Source organism: Leuciscus leuciscus (genome assembly GCF_965113295.1).
Source record: "Leuciscus leuciscus genome assembly, chromosome: 16".
Classification (NCBI taxonomy): Eukaryota; Metazoa; Chordata; class Actinopteri; order Cypriniformes; family Leuciscidae; genus Leuciscus; species Leuciscus leuciscus.
The window spans coordinates 842364-865395 of record NC_138740.1 but is presented as its reverse complement, the minus strand read 5'-3'; the positions used below and the strand labels follow the sequence as shown (position 1 = coordinate 865395).

At 39.7% G+C, this 23032-nt stretch overlaps 1 protein-coding gene across 4 annotated transcripts in view; it reads left to right on the top strand.

Annotated features, from left to right (window-relative positions):
* Nucleotides 1-15: 15 nt before the first annotated feature.
* LOC309477794 (NACHT, LRR and PYD domains-containing protein 3-like) overlaps nucleotides 16-23032 on the top strand; it is a 105079-nt gene continuing 82062 nt past the window's right edge. For 3 of the 4 annotated variants that reach the window (XR_014198705.1, XM_082141205.1, XM_082141206.1), the window contains exons 1-5: nucleotides 16-1541; nucleotides 1938-2111; nucleotides 4283-4399; nucleotides 4829-6622; nucleotides 7020-7193. Coding sequence is in view for 2 of the 4 variants with exons in the window: in XM_082141205.1 (XP_081997331.1) it covers nucleotides 154-1541; nucleotides 1938-2111; nucleotides 4283-4399; nucleotides 4829-6622; nucleotides 7020-7193 (3647 nt within the window). In the remaining 2 variants the exon portion in view is untranslated. The remainder of the gene's footprint in view (nucleotides 1542-1937; nucleotides 2112-4282; nucleotides 4400-4828; nucleotides 6623-7019; nucleotides 7194-23032) is intronic. The other variant, XR_014198704.1, reaches the window with a different exon arrangement.

Below are 23032 nucleotides of genomic sequence, written 5' to 3'. Positions count from 1 at the left end.
CAAGACAAACCCATCAGAACTGTGCTGACAAAGGGAGTCGCTGGCATTGGAAAAACAGTCTCTGTGCAGAAGTTCATTGTGGACTGGGCTGAAGGGACAGAGAATCAGGACGTCCAGCTCATATTTCCACTTCCTTTCAGAGAGATCAACTTGATGAAGGACAAAACACTCAGTCTTTCAGATCTTCTTCATGTCTTCTTCCCTGAAACAACAGAAATGGAAATATCCAGTGAAGAATATAAAGTGTTGTTCATCTTTGATGGTCTGGATGAGTGTCGTCTGTCTCTGAACTTTAAGAGCGAAGTGAAACTGTGTAATATATCTGAATCAGCCTCAGTGGACGAGCTGCTGATGAACCTCATTGAGGGGAATCTGTTTCCCTCTGCTCTCATCTGGATCACCTCCAGACCAGCAGCAGCAGATCTCGTCCCCTCTGAGTGTGTCCATCGAGTGACAGAGGTACGAGGCTTCAGTGACACACAGAAGGAGGAATACTTCAGGAAGAGAATCAGTGATCAGAGTCTGGCCAATACAATCATCACACACCTGAAGTCCTCCAGGAGCCTCCACATCATGTGCCACATCCCAGTGTTCTGCTGGATCTCAGCCACTGTTCTAGAGAAGATGTTGAGTGAAGCAGAGAGAGGAGAGATTCCCAAGACTCTCACTCAAATGTACACACACTTCCTGATCATTCAGACCAACATCAAACATGAGAAGGACTATGAGAAGAGAGTGAAAGATGAAGACATGATTCTCAAACTGGGGAAACTGGCTTTCCAGCAGCTTGTGAAAGGCAACCTGATCTTCTATGAGGAAGACCTGAGAGAGTGTGGCATTGATGTGACAGAAGCATCAGTGTACTCAGGATTGTGCACTCAGATCTTCAGAGAGGAGTTGGGCTTGTATCAGGGGAAAGTCTTCTGCTTTGTTCATCTGAGCATCCAGGAACATCTAGCAGCTCTATATGCACACATTTACTTTACAAACAAGAACATAAATGTGTTTGACCAAATCACCAAACAAAGTATGTTGTCTAAGGTTTTAAACTGGTTGAAATATTATTCATTATCTGAGCTGCATCAGAGAGCTGTGGATGAGGCTTTACAGAGTAAGAATGGACATCTGGACCTTTTCCTGCGTTTCCTTCTGGGTCTCTCATTGGAGTCCAATCAGACTCTCTTACGAGAACTACTGACACAGACTGGAAGCTGCTCCTACAACAAAGAGAGAACAGTTCAGCACATCAAACAGAAGATCAGGAAAAATCTCTCTCCAGAGAGATCCATCAATCTGTTCCACTGTCTGAATGAACTGGGTGATGATTCACTGATGCAGGAGATCCAACGTTATCTGACATCTGGAGAAATAGGAGAAACCAAACTCTCCTCTTCACAGTGGTCAGCTCTGGGTTATGTGTTGCTGACATCAGAGCAGAAGATGGATGAGTTTGATCTAAATCAGTTTATTGGAGCACAAAATACAGCAGATGAAGTTCTTCAGAAGCTGCTGCCTGTGGTTAAAGAATCCAGATCAGTTCTGTAAGTCACTCTGACAACAATCACTGCACTGATAAAACATGATCACATTTATGATTTTAGCAGGTGCTTTCTAACTAAAGCAACAAAAGTGGTACATTTTCTGGTACATGTGAGACACATTTACTAAAGCAGCTGAGGAGGTGTGTGTGAGAGATGATGATTGTAGAGGTCAGTGTGTGAGACGTGATGAAGGATTGAATGTGACGTGGATCAAAACTGACAGCAAACAGCAACAGTGTCTTTAACAGTGTCTTTTTTTATATATTGATGCTGTTTGTCCTCTAATGATGTTTATGTGAATGTTTTACTGCCTCTAGAAATCACATTTGTAGTTTACACTTTTTATTCTATGTTTGCAGCTGGTATCAGTTCACCATGTGTCTTTAATCTCCACAGGTTGAGGGACTGTGATGTTACAGATGAAGGTTTTGCTGCTCTGGCTTCAGCTCTGAGATCAAACCCCTCACACCTGAGAGAACTGAATCTGACTGAGAATAAACTAGGAAACAGAGGAGTGAAGCTGCTCTCTGGTGGACTGAAGGATCCTCACTGTAAACTGGAGAAACTGTGGTAAGATTGTATAAATGTGTCTACATCCTCCATTTTCTTCATATGGTCAATAATGAACAAAATAAACAAAAAGAAGACTAAAAATGGTCTGATAGATAATTTTGTTGTTTAATCTTCTTTAGATTGTTTCCAAAGTTTTTGAGGGTTTTTATTACTAATACTTATATGTAATGGATAAACCGTGGCTGGCTGTGCATTCAGGGCGATACAAGACCCTTCTGTTTCAGTCCTGATCAACCTGTCAGGTTTATTCTGTGATGAGCACCATCTGAATATATATTATCCTGCTTATTATACATCTACTTGCCACATAAGTAAATAATTGGACACAAAATATTGATTTGAGTTTAAATTTTATATTTTATATTATCAGGAAACTCAATGTTTCCGCAAAGTAAAAATGTTCCTAGTGTAGGATTACAAATTTAAGAATATGTTTTAGATCTGCTGATCCTACTTCCTTACATAACATCACATAAAAAACTAAGGTGAACTATACTGTATTGGGCATTCAAGGTGAACATGAGGGCATCCATTTACTGATTAGATTTAACAGTTTCCTTTGAAGGGGTTTTGTTAGTCTTTGATCTTTCTACTAAGAGTTGAACTATGTGTGAATGTTTACCTAGTCTTAGTTCTCGTGACCATGTGTTGTTTATACAATTTGGGGGGTACCATTATCTCAGTTGGGGGTAATTGCCTTTATTGTCTTTAGATGATTAGATTCAGTAGTCATCCCTAAAGGCTGTGTGTAAGTTCAGCACCTTTAAGGACAGCCCACTGAAATGCCTATAAAGAAACCATGTAAAGTTCCCTTAGTTAGATTTTGTTGGACGAACTGCAGCCGCGCTCAAATAAAGAAACTCTTCTGTTTGAACGTGATCCCAACGTCTCCTGGTCTGCTTTGAAGAAAGAAAAAACTTTCCAACACTAGGAAGCAGATTTGAACCAAGACGAACGAATAAGCTCAAACAAGACGACCATTTAAGGGATAATATACAGTCATGACACTTATTACACGGCTTTTCACTAAATGAATAATTTTGTGGACATTAAATATTTATTTGAATTGAAGCTGTTTCAAAATCTTCCATGTGTATTATAATCCATTACAGCAGAAGTGTTCAATCCTGCTCCTGGAGGGCGACGTCCTGCAGAGTTTAGCTCCAACCAGGGCTGCTATACACTTCACTTTTAGACACACACTCGTGAACTTCCCTAAGCACTTTCCCTCTGGGGAATCCCTGCCGCCAGTGTGTTAGACATCGTGAAGTGGATAAGGGAAGTTTATATGGACAGACCCTTGACCCCTCGAGGGAGCGAGTCTTCTTCATATGTAGACAACACGATTGCTTTTAATTTACCTCCACCCCAAACAACTAATATTAATTATTTTTTAAATATTTAAAACTGTCCAAGCATACCTATATACATATAGAATGCTACATTAAACAAATTTGTAAGAGAAAATTTTAATAATAAATCAACTCCATAGCTGAATCCAAGTGATCAAGGGCTTAGGACGTTCCAATTCAATGTAATCCTCAGATTTCCTTCTTAAGCCGGCGCACACTGTGTGATTTTGGCCACGATTTGGCCGTCTGAGACAAATTTTGCAAAACCTAAAAGATTCCTCTGATCATAGGCTAAAATCTGAAGTCTTTGATTGTTAGTTTGACATGTTCACCGACAGCCGATTAATGACAGTCATTTTTACATTTATATTTTTACATTTTTACAGCCAATTTTACCTCAGATGAAATTCTGGCAGTGTCAGAAGATTTGACTCTCAGTCCTGCAGTGATTCTCCTACGGCAACTGTCAAATTGTCTTCGTTTTTCAAGACTAGCCATGACCAAAATTAACGTTAGAGATTTCTTCGTAGCCATCAGTTCAATCCCGCGTGTAATGCAGCTCACATCACCGAACGTGTCATTGATTGATGATGTAAAACATGAATGTGTCATTAATGACAACTGAGATCTGACAGTGTGACATCAATGACAACTGAGATTTTTCATTTTTGGGTGAACTATCCCTTTAACTACATGAATTCTTCTTGTCACTATTTCTTTTAAAGTCAATCACACAGTCAAAGATCAAACTCACCGGAGATTTTCATATTCTCCATATTTTAATGTCTCTATTCTATTGTCTCTCTTCTATTATAGTGAATTACATGTGAAGAGATCAAACTCATCGGAGTCCAGCTGTGTGTCCATGAAGAGTGACCGGCCTATGGACACATTAGTTACATTTAATGAAAAACACACATCAACTGATCTGAGGTACAATATTTTAGTTAAACAGACAGATAATAATCATGAAACATCTGTTTAACCATTTCCTTTATTTTTTTAAATAAAACTGCAACATTTCGATCAAAAAGATCTTCGTCAGTTTTTTAAAAGTTTTTTTTATCAAATCCTTGCTGTTTTTTTGTGCAAATATTTTGTATTGATCCTGCACCAGTTGGAGGGAATTTGGATGTGTCTTTTCTTCCTCTTTTTTTAGACAGACAGTTATAAATGCCATTTCATTTCATCCCTCAAACCCAGAGTATTTGTTAACATCCATGCTTTGGACCACTTGAACCAACTCACTGTAGTCACACTAGCCAAATGAATAAATGACTTTTAAAAGAATAGTGTTGATTTATTTTACTATCACTTCCACATCTATAATTCATGTTGTAATCTATTATGTTAATCTTTCAGACATGACTCTCAACTGGTCCAAAGCAGATTCAAATCAAATCTGCTGAAGAAGTTTCAGTGTCTGTATGAAGGAACAGCAAAGCAGGGAAACCCAACACTCCTGAATGAGATCTACACAGAGCTCTACATCACAGAGAGTGAAAGTGGAGAGATCAATAATGAGCATGAGCTAAGACAGATTGAGACACAATCCAGGAGAGCAGGAACAGAGGACACACCGATCAAATGCAATGACATCTTTAGACCTTTACCTGGACAAGACAAACCCATCAGAACTGTGCTGACAAAGGGAGTCGCTGGCATTGGAAAAACAGTCTCTGTGCAGAAGTTCATTGTGGACTGGGCTGAAGGGACAGAGAATCAGGACGTCCAGCTCATATTTCCACTTCCTTTCAGAGAGATCAACTTGATGAAGGACAAAACACTCAGTCTTTCAGATCTTCTTCATGTCTTCTTCCCTGAAACAACAGAAATGGAAATATCCAGTGAAGAATATAAAGTGTTGTTCATCTTTGATGGTCTGGATGAGTGTCGTCTGTCTCTGAACTTTAAGAGCGAAGTGAAACTGTGTAATATATCTGAATCAGCCTCAGTGGACGAGCTGCTGATGAACCTCATTGAGGGGAATCTGTTTCCCTCTGCTCTCATCTGGATCACCTCCAGACCAGCAGCAGCGGATCTCGTCCCCTCTGAGTGTGTCCATCGAGTGACAGAGGTACGAGGCTTCAGTGACACACAGAAGGAGGAATACTTCAGGAAGAGAATCAGTGATCAGAGTCTGGCCAATACAATCATCACACACCTGAAGTCCTCAAGGAGCCTCCACATCATGTGCCACATCCCAGTGTTCTGCTGGATCTCAGCCACTGTTCTAGAGAAGATGTTGAGTGAAGCAGAGAGAGGAGAGATTCCCAAGACTCTCACTCAAATGTACACACACTTCCTGATCATTCAGACCAACATCAAACATGAGAAGGACTATGAGAAGAGAGTGAAAGATGAAGACATGATTCTCAAACTGGGGAAACTGGCTTTCCAGCAGCTTGTGAAAGGCAACCTGATCTTCTATGAGGAAGACCTGAGAGAGTGTGGCATTGATGTGACAGAAGCATCAGTGTACTCAGGATTGTGCACTCAGATCTTCAGAGAGGAGTTGGGCTTGTATCAGGGGAAAGTCTTCTGCTTTGTTCATCTGAGCATCCAGGAACATCTAGCAGCTCTATATGCACACATTTACTTTACAAATGAGAACATACATGTGTTTGAGCAAACCAAACAAAGTCTCTTTTCTAAAATCTTAAACCAGAAGAAATATCCTTCATTATCAGGTCTGCATCAGAGAGCTGTGGATGAGGCTTTACAGAGTAAGAATGGACATCTGGACCTTTTCCTGCGTTTCCTTCTGGGTCTCTCATTGGAGTCCAATCAGACTCTCTTACGAGAACTACTGACACAGACTGGAAGCTGCTCCAACAACAAAGAGAGAACAGTTCAGCACATCAAACAGAAGATCAGGGAGAATCGCTCTCCAGAGAGATCCATCAATCTGTTCCACTGTCTGAATGAACTGGGTGATGATTCACTGATGCAGGAGATCCAACATTATCTGACATCTGGAGAAATAGGAGAAACCAAACTCTCCTCTTCACAGTGGTCAGCTCTGGTTTATGTGTTGCTGACATCAGAGCAGAAGATGGATGTTTTTAATCTAAAACAGTTTATTGGAGCACAAAATACAGCAGATGAAGTTCTTCAGAAGCTGCTGCCTGTGATTAAAGAATCCAGATCAGTTCAGTAAGTCACTCTGACAACAATCACTGCACTGATAAAACATGATCACATTTATGATTTTAGCAGGTGCTTTCTAACTAAAGCAACAAAAGTGGTACATTTTCTGGTACATGTGAGACACATTTACTAAAGCAGCTGAGGAGGTGTGTGTGAGAGCTGATGATTGTAGAGGTCAGTGTGTGAGACGTGATGAAGGATTGAATGTGACGTGGATCAAAACTGACAGCAAACAGCAACAGTGTCTTTAACAGTGTCTTTTTTTTATATATTGATGCTGTTTGTCCTCTAATGATGTTTATGTGAATGTTTTACTGCCTCTAGAAATCACATTTGTAGTTTACACTTTTTATTCTATGTTTGCAGCTGGTATCAGTTCACCATGTGTCTTTAATCTCCACAGGTTGAGGGACTGTGATGTTACAGATGAAGGTTTTGCTGCTCTGGCTTCAGCTCTGAGATCAAACCCCTCACACCTGAGAGAACTGAATCTGACTGAGAATAAACTAGGAAACAGAGGAGTGAAGCTGCTCTCTGGTGGACTGAAGGATCCTCACTGTAAACTGGAGAAACTGTGGTAAGATTGTATAAATGTGTCTACATCCTCCATTTTCTTCATATGGTCAATAATGAACAAAAGAAACAAAAAGAAGACTAAAAATGGTCTGATAGATAATTTTGTTGTTTAATCTTCTTTAGATTGTTTCCAAAGTTTTTGAGGGTTTTTATTACTAATACTTATATGTAATGGATAAACCGTGGCTGGCTGTGCATTCAGGGCGATACAAGACCCTTCTGTTTCAGTCCTGATCAACCTGTCAGGTTTACTCTGTGATGAGCACCATCTGAATATAAATTATCCTGCTTATTATACATCTACTTGCCACATAAGTAAATAATTGGACACAAAATATTGATTTGAGTTTAAATTTTATATTATCAGGAAACTCAATGTTTCCGCAAAGTAAAAATGTTCCTAGTGTAGGATTACAAATTTAAGAATATGTTTTAGATCTGCTGATCCTACTTCCTTACATAACATCACATAAAAAAATAAGGTGAACTATACTGTATTGGGCATTCAAGGTGAACATGAGGGCATCCATTTACTGATTAGATTTAACAGTTTCCTTTGAAGGGGTTTTGTTAGTCTTTAATCTTTCTACTAAGAGTTGAACTATGTGTGAATGTTTACCTAGTCTTAGTTCTCGTGACCATGTGTTGTTTATACAATTTGGGGGGTACCATTATCTCAGTTGGGGGTAATTGCCTTTATTGTCTTTAGATGATTAGATTCAGTAGGACAGCCCACTGAAATGCCTATAAAGAAACCATGTAAAGTTCCCTTAGTTAGATTTTTTTGGACGAACCGCAGCCGCGCTCAAATAAAGAAACTCTTCTGTTTGAACGTGATCCCAACGTCTCCTGGTCTGCTTTGAAGAAAGAAAAAACTTTCCAACACTAGGAAGCAGATTTGAACCAAGACGAACGAATAAGCTCAAACAAGACGACCATTTAAGGGATAATATACAGCCATGACACTTATTACATGGCTTTTCACTAAATGAATAATTTTGTGGACATGAAATATTTATTTGAGTTGAAACAGTTTCAAAATCTTCCATGTGTATTATAATCCATTACAGCAGAAGTGTTCAATCCTGCTCCTGGAGGGTGACGTCCTGCAGAGTTTAGCTCCAACCAGGGCTGCGATACACTTCACTTTTAGACACACACACTCGTGAACTTCCCTAAGCACTTTCCCTCTGGGGAATCCCTGCCGCCAGTGTGTTACACTTCGTGAAGTGGACAAGGGAAGTTTAAATGGACAGACCCTTGACCCCTCGAGGGAGCGAGTCTTCTTCATATGTAGACAACACGATTGCTTTTAATTTACCTCCACCCCAAACAACTAATATTAATTATTTTTTAAATATTTAAAACTGTCCAAGCATACCTATATACATATAGAATGCTACATTAAACAAATTTGTAAGAGAAAATTTTAATAATAAATCAACTCCATAGCTGAATCCAAGTGATCAAGGGCTTAGGACGTTCCAATTCAAGGTAATCCTCAGATTTCCTTCTTAAGCCGGCGCACACTGTGTGATTTTGGCCACGATTTGGCCGTCTGAGACAAATTTTGCAAAACCTAAAAGATTCCTCTGATCATAGGCTAAAATCTGAAGTCTTTGATTGTTAGTTTGACATGTTCACCGACAGCCGATTAATGACAGTCATTTTTACATTTATATTTTTACATTTTTACAGCCAATTTTACCTCAGATGAAATTCTGGCAGTGTCAGAAGATTTGACTCTCAGTCCTGCAGTGATTCTCCTACGGCAACTGTCAAATTGTCTTCGTTTTTCAAGACTAGCCATGACCAAAATTAACGTTAGAGATTTCTTCGTAGCCATTAGTTCAATCCCGCGTGTAATGCAGCTCACATCACCGAACGTGTCATTGATTGATGATGTAAAGCATGAATGTGTCATTAATGACAACTGAGATCTTACAGTGTGACATCAGTGACAACTGAGATCTTACAGTCTGACATCAATGACAACTGAGATCTTATAGTCTGACATCAATGACAACTGAGATCTTACAGTGTGACATCACTGACAACTGAGATCTTACAGTGTGACATCAATGACAACTGAGATTTTACAGTCTGACATCAATGACAACTGAGATCTTACAGTGTGACATCACTGACAACTGAGATCTTACAGTGTGACATCAATGACAACTGAGATTTTACAGTGTGACATCAATGACAACTGAGATCTTACAGTGTGACATCACTGACAACTGAGATCTTACAGTGTGACATCACTGACAACTGAGATCTTACAGTGTGACATCAATGACAACTGAGATATTACAGTCTGACATCAATGACAACTGAGATCTTACAGTGTGACATCACTGACAACTGAGATCTTACAGTGTGACATCAATGACAACTGAGATTTTACAGTCTGACATCAATGACAACTGAGATCTTACAGTGTGACATCACTGACAACTGAGATCTTACAGTGTGACATCAATGACAACTGAGATTTTACAGTGTGACATCAATGACAACTGAGATCTTACAGTGTGACATCACTGACAACTGAGATTTTACAGTGTGACATCAATGACAACTGAGATCTTACAGTGTGACATCACTGACAACTGAGATCTTACAGTGTGACATCAATGACAACTGAGATTTTACAGTCTGACATCAATGACAACTGAGATTTTACAGTCTGACATCAATGACAACTGAGATCTTACAGTGTGACATCACTGACAACTGAGATCTTACAGTGTGACATCAATGACAACTGAGATTTTACAGTGTGACATCACTGACAACTGAGATTTTACAGTGTGACATCAATGACAACTGAGATCTTACAGTGTGACATCAGTGACAACTGAGATCTTACAGTGTGACATCAATGACATCTGAGATCTTAGTGTGTGACATCAATGACAGCTGAGATCTTACAGTCTGACATCAGTGACAACTGAGATCTTACAGTGTGACATCAATGACAACTGAGATCTTACAGTCTGACATCAGTGACAATTGAGATCTTACAGTGTGACATCAATGACAACTGAGATCTTACAGTGTGACATCAATGACAACTGAGATCTTACAGTGTGACAACTGAGATCTTACAGAGTGACATGAGTGACAACTGAGATCTTACAGTCTGACATCAATGACAACTGAGATCTTACAGAGTGACATCAGTGACAACTGAGATCTTACAGTGTGACATCAATGACAACTGAGATCTTACAGTGTGACATCAATGACAACTGAGATCTTACAGTGTGACATCAATGACAACTGAGATCTTACAGTGTTACATCACTGACAACTGAGATCTTACAGTGTGACATCAATGACAACTGAGATTTTACAGTCTGACATCAATGACAACTGAGATTTTACAGTCTGACATCAATGACAACTGAGATCTTACAGTGTGACATCACTGACAACTGAGATCTTACAGTGTGACATCAATGACAACTGAGATTTTACAGTCTGACATCAATGACAACTGAGATCTTACAGTGTGACATCACTGACAACTGAGATTTTACAGTGTGACATCAATGACAACTGAGATCTTACAGTGTGACATCAATGACAACTGACATCTTACAGTGTGACATCAAGTCAAGTCAAGTTTATTTGTATAGCGCTTTTCACAATACAGATTGTATCAAAGCAGCTTCACAGTATTAAATTAAAATAATACAACAAAGTTTGTTTCAAGAGGAATTTATTGATTGAAAAAATTTAATTAAATATCCCCAAAATATCCCCAACTGAGCAAGCCAAAGGCAACAGTGGCAAGGAACCGAAAAACTCCATCAAGTGACCTAATGGTGTCCTAAAACTCCATCAGGTGACCTAATGGAGAAAAAAAAACCTTGGGAGAACCCAGGCTCAGTCGGGGGCCACTTCTCCTCTGGCATTTATGAGCTAGAGGCCGGATTGTAGTTTGAACTGTAGGATTATATGAATGCCTGGCTGAAGAGATGCGACTTTAATCTAGTTTTAAACTGGGAGAGCGAGTCTGAGCAACGAACAGTATCAGGAAGACTATTCCAGAGTTTTGGAGCCAAATGTGAAAATGCTCTCCCTCCTTTGGTGGTTCTGGATATCCTAGGTATGACTAGGTATGAATTTAGTGATCTTAAAGAGCGCGATGGATTATAGGGTGATAGAAGATCCGTTAAATAGACTGGAGCTAAGCCGTTTAGGGTTTTATAAGTCAGTAGCAATACCTTGTAATTAATACGGAACTTTATAGGTAACCAATGCAGCGATGATAAAATCGGTGTTATATGATCATATTTTCTTGATCTCGTAAGAACTCTAGCGGCGGCATTTTGGACTAACTGTAGCTTGTTTATTGAGGATGCAGGACAACCAGCTAATAAAGCATTACAGTAATCCAGTCTCGAGGTCATGAATGCATGAACTAACTTTTCTGTATCAGAAACTGATAGCATATTACGTAGCTTAGCAATGTTTCTAAGGTGGAAAAAGGCTGTTTTTGTAACATATGAAATATGATTTTCAAAAGACAGGTTGCAATCGAGTATAACACCCAGGTCTTTTACTGTAGAGGATAAAGTAACAGGACATCCTAGGATGTTAAAGTTGTATTGTGCGAGGTTTTGTGGGCGGTTTTTTTGAACCGATAAGTATTACCTCTGTCTTGTCTGGATTTAATAAAAGAAAATTACGCGTCATCCAATCTTTTATATCTTTAACACACTCTGTCAATTTGGAAAATTTTGCGTTTTCATCCGGCCGTGATGAAATATATATTTGAGTGTCATCAGCATAACAATGGAAACTAATTCCATGTTTCCTTATAATATTTCCAAGTGGCATCATATATATTGAAAATAACAGAGGGCCTAACACAGATCCCTGCGGCACTCCATAGTTTACTGGAGTTATGATCGATTTTTCTCAATTTAAATAGACAAAATGGTAGCGGTCAGATAGGTATGATTTGAACCAGCTTAGTGCTTGTCCTTGAACACCAGTATCATTTTGTAGTCGATCTAAGAGTAATGTATGATCTATAGCAGGGGTCGGCAAGTAACTTTGGCCGCGGGCCAATATTTTTTTTTGCCAGTAGATGGCGGGCCAGCTACACGGAGTAGGCCTATGGATACAAATTAAATACTCTTATATAGGCCTATAATTGTGGAATATGATGTGTCCGTCACCGTCCGTGGATCATTCATTCAATCTTTTTTTTTTTTTTTTTTTTTTTATTAAAACCAAAAATAAAAAGATGAAAAACGACTTGTTTTTCCATTATTTATTTCCTGAACTGAAATGAAAAAGAAAAAAAAAACGAATAAGGACGGGTTTTCTGATTTTCTGATTGTGCTCAGATCAAAAATAGAAAAAATGTATTAGACAAATTTTAATTTTAATTTTTAATTTATGCATATATCAAGGAAATCATTTTAAACAGATCAAGTACTATTGTGGTAACAGATTACAGCCATTTTAATAAAGGTGTGAATAGCAATCATGCCTCATTCCGTACAGTCCGACTTTTGAACTTTATTCCTTTTTTTTTTATTATTATTTATTCGGGGACACACACATACACACCTAAGGGTTAAGGAGGTCTGCGGGACTGTTTTTTTTTCCGTCCCGCTCCCACAAGGTTCTATTCAGCAACCGCTTAAAATATACTCGGTGTTACCCCCGCTTTATTTCCCGACCTGACGGGTCTACAAAATTTAGATCTCGTTTCCATAATCTCACATTCAAATGTCTCTAACGGAAAGAAGGAGATTAAGTAGCCTATAATAATTATAAATGCTATACAAAAATTGTGTTCGTGTCAATATAAATAGTAGGCTATTTTAACATTGTACTGTCAGCAGAGAAAAAAAATGCCACAGAAAAAAAGAAAGAAATATAAATAACAAATTAAATAGGACAAAGCCTATCACTCAAATTTCTAAGCAACATAAACGAAAATCATATTGCCCTACTGACGAAATGAAGTAGGCTATTTTCTGCCGAACTATTTCAAACATCCTTGCAAAAAAATAATGTTGTTGACTGACAATGGTTTCAGTACCAAACAGCTCCTCAGAGCAGGTGTACAGGTGGTCAGAATTAAGTGCGGATACGCTGTCAAAAGATGTCGGGAGTGCGAGTGGGCTATTGTCAGTCAGACCGCCCGCTCCGTCCAAAGTACACCAGAGTTCTGACCGCTACCGTCTTTTGACCCGCGAACGGACACAAAGTGGTCAAGCGTATAACTAGACGCGGCAGGCGCGAATTTGACGCGCTATTCGCGTCCGGTGTGAACGCCAGTTATACTTTAAAATGTAATCCCGCGCCGCATGATTCCCTATGGGCGTTTCACACAGTATGCGGCGGTGAAATCGCCGCGCGACTACGGCTTTTCTCAAGTAGTGGAAGAGTTTTGTGCAGCATTTAGGACTACCAAAATAATCCGGCGGGCCAGAAAATATTGCTGGCGGGCCAGTTTTGGCCCGCGGGCCGCCAGTTGCCGTTCCCTGATCTATAGTATCGAACGCAGCACTAAGATCAAGTAAAACTAGTTCTACCAGAAAGACTCGGGAGAATAAATACTGTGACAATTATCCATTTATTAGCAACCCAGCAAGCAATAAAGTTCTTTGGCGTAGGCCCCATCCGTAGCTCGCAATCTGAGGGTCCGGACTCTGCATATCCTGCCTGAGATCAAGGCAGGGGCGCAGCCGACCCCCGTGAGGTATGGAAGGGACCATCCTGGTGGTGGGGGTGAGGGGGATGGAGGGAAGGATTCAATTTGGAGGAGGTGGGGAGGATGGTGGTGAATTGAAGCGTCAGCATCTGCGAACTCAAACATGAGTAAGTACCGATCTTTTATACCACAAGTGTTGGAATGTGATTGGATAGATGAAAAGGTAGAATGACGTAACAATTAAGTAGGGTTGGGTACCGAAACCCGGTTCCAATAGGGAACCGGTTCCGACGTAAACGGTAGTAACCAGACCGAATAAGAACGAAACTTTCGGTGCCTGATTTCGGTGCCTGACTTTTTTCACCGCCCCCTATAAAACATATCGCGGCACGAATGATCCAATAACAAAACATCTCCAGTTAACCAGCAGAGCATTCATTTCGTTCGTTTGTTAAATAAGAGACGATCTAGCGCTGAAAATTCTTTTCTCTTGTGGCTCACGCACACCGCACTCGTCTCGGACGCGCGCTTCAATACGTTGCAGAGATCGATCTATTTATGAGGCGCCGTCTATATGAGTAACGTTATGTGCTTGGAGAGTTTGTGTGTGCGTGCTCGCGTCTCAGATGTGTGTGCGTGTGTGTGTGTGTGTGTGTGTGTGCTCGCGTCTCAGATGAGCATGTGCGCGAGTTTGTGTGTGTGTGTGTGTGCTCGCGTCTCAGATGAGTATGTGCGCGAGTTTGTGTGTGTGTGTGTGTGTGTGTGTGCTCGCGTCTCAGATGAGTATGTGCGCGGTGTGTGTGTGCGTGAGCGACTTTAGATGTGACGTTGTGCATTTCATATAGTTGGAGCATTCAGCAGTATACATGCATGTGTGACTACTTAGTATATGTGTATGCAAGCGTTTTATGTGTCCGTGAATGAAGTTCGATTTAAGCCCTAGACGGCGCCTCATATCTATTCGTTCTGGTGAAATCACAACATATAATGCACACAAAGTGTCCCTGCTTGATATACAACCACTGATGAGCATAATCGGTTTAAAAAAACTACGCATGCGGATTAGAACCCAAAACCTCTGACATTCTTGACTAAAGTTCAAGTTCAGCTGCAGTGTTCCTCTTCGGGTAAGTCTAGTATTTTAATACCAACAGCAAATCTTGCATATCAAGTATGAAGTATATCAAGTATATTTATATGAGGCTATACTTTGTGTGTTAAATATTTCTGCTCAGTGTCAGATATTTCTCTGTTTTGTAAAAGTCTATAATATATAATATGTAATATAATTGATATATAATATATATATAATATATATAAATAATATTAGAAGACAACATTTTTATCTTAACTTAAGTGTTTTCGGCTACATCAGCACAATTTTTAATTTAATCAGAAATCAGAAAATCTTTTTCAGAAAACACGCACAGATATATTTTTTTTGATAAAGTGTGTGCAGTTTCGTTTTCTTAAGTACCGGTTTAAGAACCGTTTAAGCACCGGAACCGTTTGAAAAATACCGAGTAGGTACTGGTATCGGATAAAACCCAACCAATACCCAACCCTACAATTAAGTCTTCCTGGCAGAACTTAATGCTAAAGCTTTCATTATTGAGATACAGCCTTGGTCAGAAGCTAAAAGTAAATCATTTGTGATTTTAACGAGCGCAGTTTCAGTGCTATGACGTGGTCTGAATCCAGACTGAAACTTTTCATAGATATCATTTTGTTGCAAGAAAGAGCCCAGTTGAGCGGACACCACTTTTTCTAATATTTTAGACATAAATGGAAGATTTGAAATGGCTCTATAATTTGCTAGATTATTATTATCTAATTGTGGTTTCTTAATGAGAGGTTTTATAACTGCCAGTTTAAATGTTCTTGGAACATGACCTAAAGATAAAGACGAGTTAATAATATTGAGGAGAGGCTCTTCCACTACAGGTAACACTTCTTTCAGTAGTTTAGTTGGTATAGGATCTAATAAACATGTTGTTGTTTTAGATGAAGTGATACGTTTATTTAACTCTTTTTGTTCTATAGTTGTAAAGCACTGTAATTGTTCTTGCGGGGTGATAATTGAAGCTGAATTATAAGGCGCGATTGAAGATTGAACGTTTACAATTGTGGTTCTGATGCTTTCTATTTTCTCAGTGAAGAAGTTCATGAAATCATTACTACTGAACTGTAACGGGATATTTTGTTCGGGTGACGTCTGTTTATTTGTTAGTCTAGCCACGGTGTTAAATAAAAACCTTGGATTGTTTTGGTTGTTTTCTATTAGTTTGCGGAGGTGCTCAGCCCTGGCCGCTTTTAGGGCCTTTTTATAACGTGACATACTGTCTTTCCACGTGATTCTAAAGACCTCTAAATTAGTTTGTTTCCATTTACGCTCTAAAATACGGGTTTCTCTCTTTAAAACATGCGTAGTATTGTTATACCATGGTGCTTTATTTTTCTCTCTGACCTTTTTTAATTTAATAGGTGCTACCACATCCAATGTTCTAGAGAGAATGGTGCTCATAGTGCTAGTTAGTTCTTCTAGTTCATCTGTTTGTTTGGGTTCAGGCGGCAGCTGAGACAGATTAGATAAGCAATTTGAGAAATTATCTATGGTGGATGGGAGGATTGTTCTGCCTGGTCGATAACGCGACGCCGCATGACATATTACAGCAGTACGTAATATGCAAGTTACCATGTAGTGATCAGTGACTTCATCACTTTGTGGAATGATATCTATATCGGTTGGATCGGTTCCATGTGATATAATTAAATCGAGTGTATGATTAAGACGATGTGTTGGTCCGGTGACGTTTTGCTTGACCCCAAATGAATTTAATAAATCTGTAAACGCAGCCCCTAACGCATCATTTGGATTATCTACGTGTATGTTAAAATCTCCAACAATTAATGCTTTATCGACATTGACTAATAGGTCTGAGAGAAAATCTGCAAACTCTTTTAGGAAATCAGCGTAAGGCCCTGGCGGTCTATATACGGTAGCCAAGGCTAGAGATAATAGCGATGTTTTTCTAACATCTAAGAGCGTAACATTTAGTACAAGTACTTCAAATGAAATAAACTTATAACCCGTTTTCTGAGTAACATTTAGAATATCTCTATAAATGGTTGCAACACCTCCGCCACGACCAATCAGACGGGGCTCATGCTTATAACAGTATCCAGGAGGAGTAGACTCATTAATACCGAAATAATCATTTGGTTTAAGCCAGGTTTCAGTAAGGCAAAGTACATCGAAGCTATTATCTGTGACTATTTCATTTACAATAACTGCCTTAGGTGTTAGTGATCTAATGTTTAGAAGACCTAGCTTTAGAAATAGTTTTTGTTTACTAATAGCAACATTTTCTGTTTTAATAACAATTAGATTTTTCCTAGATCCTGCATTAGATTTATTATTTGATCTCACTAAACGAGGAATAGACACGGTTTCTATGCAATGTTCTACACTAGTATTTATATCAGTTGAATTGGTGCAGCAGAGACTATGATTTGGACTTTTGGTTACTAGTCAAAGGGTATTTAACATTTTGGAGATATTATCTGACAGAAGATCCGCTCCGAATCTGCTTGGGTGTAAGTCATCAGCACGGAAAAGCCTAGGACGCTCCCAAAACAGATTCCAATTATTTACAAAGAGCAGTTTCTGCTCATTGCACCATGACATTAACCATTCATTTAGCGCAAATAATCTGCTGAACTTTTCATGCCCTAGTCGGTACGTGGGAAGCGGTCCAGTGTGACATCACTGACAACTGAGATCTTACAGTGTGACATCAATGACAACTGAGATCTTACAGTGTGACATCAATGACAACTGAGATTTTACAGTGTGACATCAATGACAAGTTTAATTTTATCAATCAAAAAAATTCCTCTTGAAACAAACTTTGTTGTATTATTTTAATTTAATACTGTGAAGCTGCTTTGATGCAATCTGTATTGTGAAAAGCGCTATACAAATAAAAAACTAAAAAAACTAAAAAAAAAAAAAAAAAAAAAAAAAACTGAGATCTTACAGTGTGACATCACTGACAACTGAGATCTTACAGTGTGACATCAATGACAACTGAGATCTTACAGTCTGACATCAATGACAACTGAGATCTTACAGTGTGACATCAATGACAACTGAGATCTTACAGTGTGACATCAATGACAACTGAGATTTTACAGTCTGACATCAATGACAACTGAGATCTTACAGTGTGACATCACTGACAACTGAGATCTTACAGTGTGACATCAATGACAACTGAGATTTTACAGTGTGACATCACTGACAACTGAGATCTTACAGTGTGACATCAATGACAACTGAGATCTTACAGTGTGACATCACTGACAACTGAGATTTTACAGTGTGACATCAATGACAACTGAGATCTTACAGTGTGACATCACTGACAACTGAGATCTTACAGTGTGACATCACTGACAACTGAGATCTTACAGTCTGACATCAATGACAACTGAGATTTTACAGTGTGACATCAATGACAACTGAGATCTTACAGTGTGACATCACTGACAACTGAGATCTTACTGTAACGACAATGACTATGACATTTGAGTCACATAAGGAAATCCTGTTTTGGAGAATCCCCTCTAAAACCCCCATTTCAGCATGGTTTCCCCCAACCTCACAGACTCGTGACATTCCAGAACACACACACACATACACACACACACACACACCAACATCCTTTTGTGTTTAACTTTTAAGTATGTAACTCAGGCTTGTATCTGAACTTCCTGTATGCATGTGTGATCAATGTTGTTTTGATCATATAGTTATGATCTTCGAGTGTTTGGCTCTGAAAGGTATTTTTAAAGAAGGTTCCTCAATAGTGGTTTTGTAACCCTACCTCAGACCATAAAACTTTACGACCCAGGAAAGCAGACATTCCCAGCAGTCACGTCCCAAACACACCACTCACAGACCCACAGATTTTCCCCTTGACTTACCATAGGACATTACCAAAATGTTGATATATTTCTGAGGTGCCTTTTGTTATGACCATGTCATATTGGGGTGTCTACGATTTTGTCATGTGGTAATCAAGACTTTAAATGTGTGTAATTCTGCATATCTCCTGTAACTTCGCATTGCTACAACCTTCATGTGATGCGTTTGATATCTCTGTAATCCTCTCCAGCTAACGGAGTTGAATTCCGATAGCAGAATTCAGTGATGCGCATTGTTTTATAAGTTCATATGTCTGGAGAAAATCCTCTCCAGTTAAAGTCAATCATGACTCATTCAAGTGGGCGTGTCTAACCGGACAAAGGAATCTTCCCGCTCGAAAAATCTCGACAGCTGATTCGTCCTACACGAAGGAGGGGACGGCACATGGGACACTGATAAAAGTCCAAACCTTCTCTCTTCCAATTCTCTTTCTCTCAACTCATCCTCTCTTCGGACCTTCTCCTCCACGCGCAGCGCTTCTCCCAACGCAACCAGCGGGACAGGCCTCAGCTTCTCCTCTGGACGCAGGCCCGCGTCATGTAGAAGCTGCCGCTCTCTCTCTCATCCAACTTCTCTTGACCCTCGGCGCAGCGCTTCTCCAAAGGAACATCTGGAGGAGGCCCTGGCCTTCTCCATCGAGCGAGCACATGTTCGAGTCGTAGCTGCGTCCCTTGCAACAAAGACTTTAAACCTCTCCCTGCCCGGGAGATGAATCTGAACTTTCTAGGTAACGTTAAATTCAAGTGAGCCTTTACATCGTCTTGCGAAACGACCCAGAAGACGAAGCTAGACGCAAACCAGCCGGACACGCGCACGCGCGCCCCCTCTTCAGCACCACACTGAAAGAGCACAGAATCTTGCACGTAACGTAACTCTCTCTAAACGCTGATTTCAGGTGTCCAGGTCTTAGGTCTGTGAACTAAGTTACCCTCTATCTTCCCTCTATATCTTTCTTTCTTTCATTTCATTTCATTCTGATCACGCTATGTTTATGTTTTTGTTCGGTTAAATGTTTGTTTGTTTGTTTGCATTTTTACGTACGTTTATGTTTGTAGTTTATATAATCTCTAGTGTGTGCCATTTTATTAATAAACCCATTTATACTTTTAATTGTCTCTGTGTTTGAAAAACCACCTTATAAAAGTCAATGAAACTAAAAGATCTAAGCTACAAGCTCGATATTGACTACCTTGAGTAGTTTTAATTCATAAACTCAGAAAGTTTGATATTCGTGGCCAGAAGATAAAACTTTCTTGGAGTTTGAAAAGGGATACCCCCTTCTTAACTGTAATGATCAGACAGTTACAGAACAAGGGAATCTCGATAATTGATCAAATAAATGTACATGCGACTTATGAATTATGACCATGAGTCATAATTATTAATATTCCCAAGATTCCCCATATTCTTGAGCTAATTCACATTTACCCCGAGTCGTTATTGTTACATTACAGTCTGACATCAATGACAACTGAGATCTTACACTGTGACATCAATGACAACTGAGATCTTACAGTGTGACATCAATGACAACTGAGATCTTACAGAGTGACATCAGTGACAACTGAGATCTTACAGTGTGACATCAGTGACAACTGAGATCTTACAGTCTGACATCAATGACAACTGAGATCTTACAGAGTGACATCAGTGACAACTGAGATCTTACAGTGTGACATCAATGACAACTGAGATCTTACAGTCTGACATCAATGACAATTGAGATCTTACAGAGTGACATCAGTGACAATTGAGATCTTACAGAGTGACATCAGTGACAACTGAGATCTTACAGTCTGACATCAGTGACAATTGAGATCTTACTGTCTGACACCAGTGACAATTGAGATCTTACAGAGTGACATCAGTGACAATTGAGATCTTACAGAGTGACATCAGTGACAACTGAGATCTTACAGTCTGACATCAGTGACAATTGAGATCTTACTGTCTGACACCAGTGACAATTGAGATCTTATGGCGCTTTTCCACTACACAGTACCAGCTCGCCTCGACTCGACTCGACTCGGCTCTGTTTGGTTTTCCACGGTGTAAAAGTTGTACCTGTACCCGCTTCCAGGTACTTTTTTTCGTACCACCTCCGGCGAGGTTCTGAGCGAGCTGAGGCAATACTAAAATGTGACGTGAAAACACGGAAGACTGCTGATTGGTCAGAGAGAATCGTCACTATTCACTGCGTCATCATTGCACGCGCCAGACGGAGTATCCTGAATAAAAAACAGCAAAAACAAAAACAAAAACATCCAAAACAGCATACACTCGATTTCCTCCATTGTCCTGTGTGTGTGGGTAGCGGGTGTGTCTCGCGTAAAAGATTAAGTCACGGCAGTTTCCTGCGGCGTCGCTATGATGACCAGGTACTATTGTGGAGGTACTATCTGCAATGGAAAACGGAGCGAAAAGCGAGTCGAGTCGAGCTGATACTGGTAATGGAAAAGCGCCATTACAGTGTGACATCAATGACAACTGAGATCTTACAGAGTGACATCAGTGACAACTGAGATCTTACAGTCTGACATCAGTGACAGTTGAGATCTTACAGTCTGACATCAATGACAACTGAGATCGTACAGTGTGACATCACTGACAACTGAGATCTTACAGAGTGACATCACTGACAACTGAGATCTTACAGTGTGACATCACTGACAACTGAGATCTTACAGAGTGACATCACTGACAACTGAGATCTTACAGAGTGACATCACTGACAACTGAGATCTTACAGTGTGACATCACTGACAACTGAGATCTTACAGAGTGACATCAATGACAACTGAGATCTTACAGTGTGACATCACTGACAACTGAGATCTTACAGTCTGACATCAATGACAACTGAGATCTTACAGTCTGACATCAGTGACAATTGAGATCTTACAGAGTGACATCAATGACAACTGAGATCTTACAGTGTGACATCACTGACAACTGAGATCTTACAGAGTGACATCAATGACAACTGAGATCTTACAGTCTGACATCAGTGACAATTGAGATCTTACAGTGTGACATCAGTGACAACTGAGATCTTACAGTGTGACATCAATGACAACTGAGATCTTACAGTGTGACATCAATGACAACTGAGATCTTACAGTCTGACATCAATGACAACTGAGATCTTACAGTCTGACATCAATGACAACTGAGATCTTACAGTGTGACATCAATGACAACTGAGATCTTACAGTGTGACATCAATGACAACTGAGATCTTACAGTCTGACATCAATGACAACTGATATCTTACAGTCTGACATCAATGACAACTGAGATCTTACAGTGTGACATCAATGACAACTGAGATCTTACAGAGTGACATCAATGACAACTGAGATCTTACAGTGTGACATCACTGACAACTGAGATCTTACAGAGTGACATCACTGACAACTGAGATCTTACAGTGTGACATCACTGACAACTGAGATCTTACAGAGTGACATCACTGACAACTGAGATCTTACAGTGTGACATCACTGACAACTGAGATCTTACAGAGTGACATCAATGACAACTGAGATCTTACAGTGTGACATCACTGACAACTGAGATCTTACAGTGTGACATCACTGACAACTGAGATCTTACAGAGTGACATCACTGACAACTGAGATCTTACAGAGTGACATCACTGACAACTGAGATCTTACAGTGTGACATCACTGACAACTGAGATCTTACAGAGTGACATCAATGACAACTGAGATCTTACAGTGTGACATCACTGACAACTGAGATCTTACAGTCTGACATCAATGACAACTGAGATCTTACAGTCTGACATCAGTGACAATTGAGATCTTACAGAGTGACATCAATGACAACTGAGATCTTACAGTGTGACATCACTGACAACTGAGATCTTACAGAGTGACATCAATGACAACTGAGATCTTACAGTCTGACATCAGTGACAATTGAGATCTTACAGTGTGACATCAGTGACAACTGAGATCTTACAGTGTGACATCAATGACAACTGAGATCTTACAGTGTGACATCAATGACAACTGAGATCTTACAGTGTGACATCAATGACAACTGAGATCTTACAGTCTGACATCAATGACAACTGAGATCTTACAGTCTGACATCAATGACAACTGAGATCTTACAGTCTGACATCAATGACAAC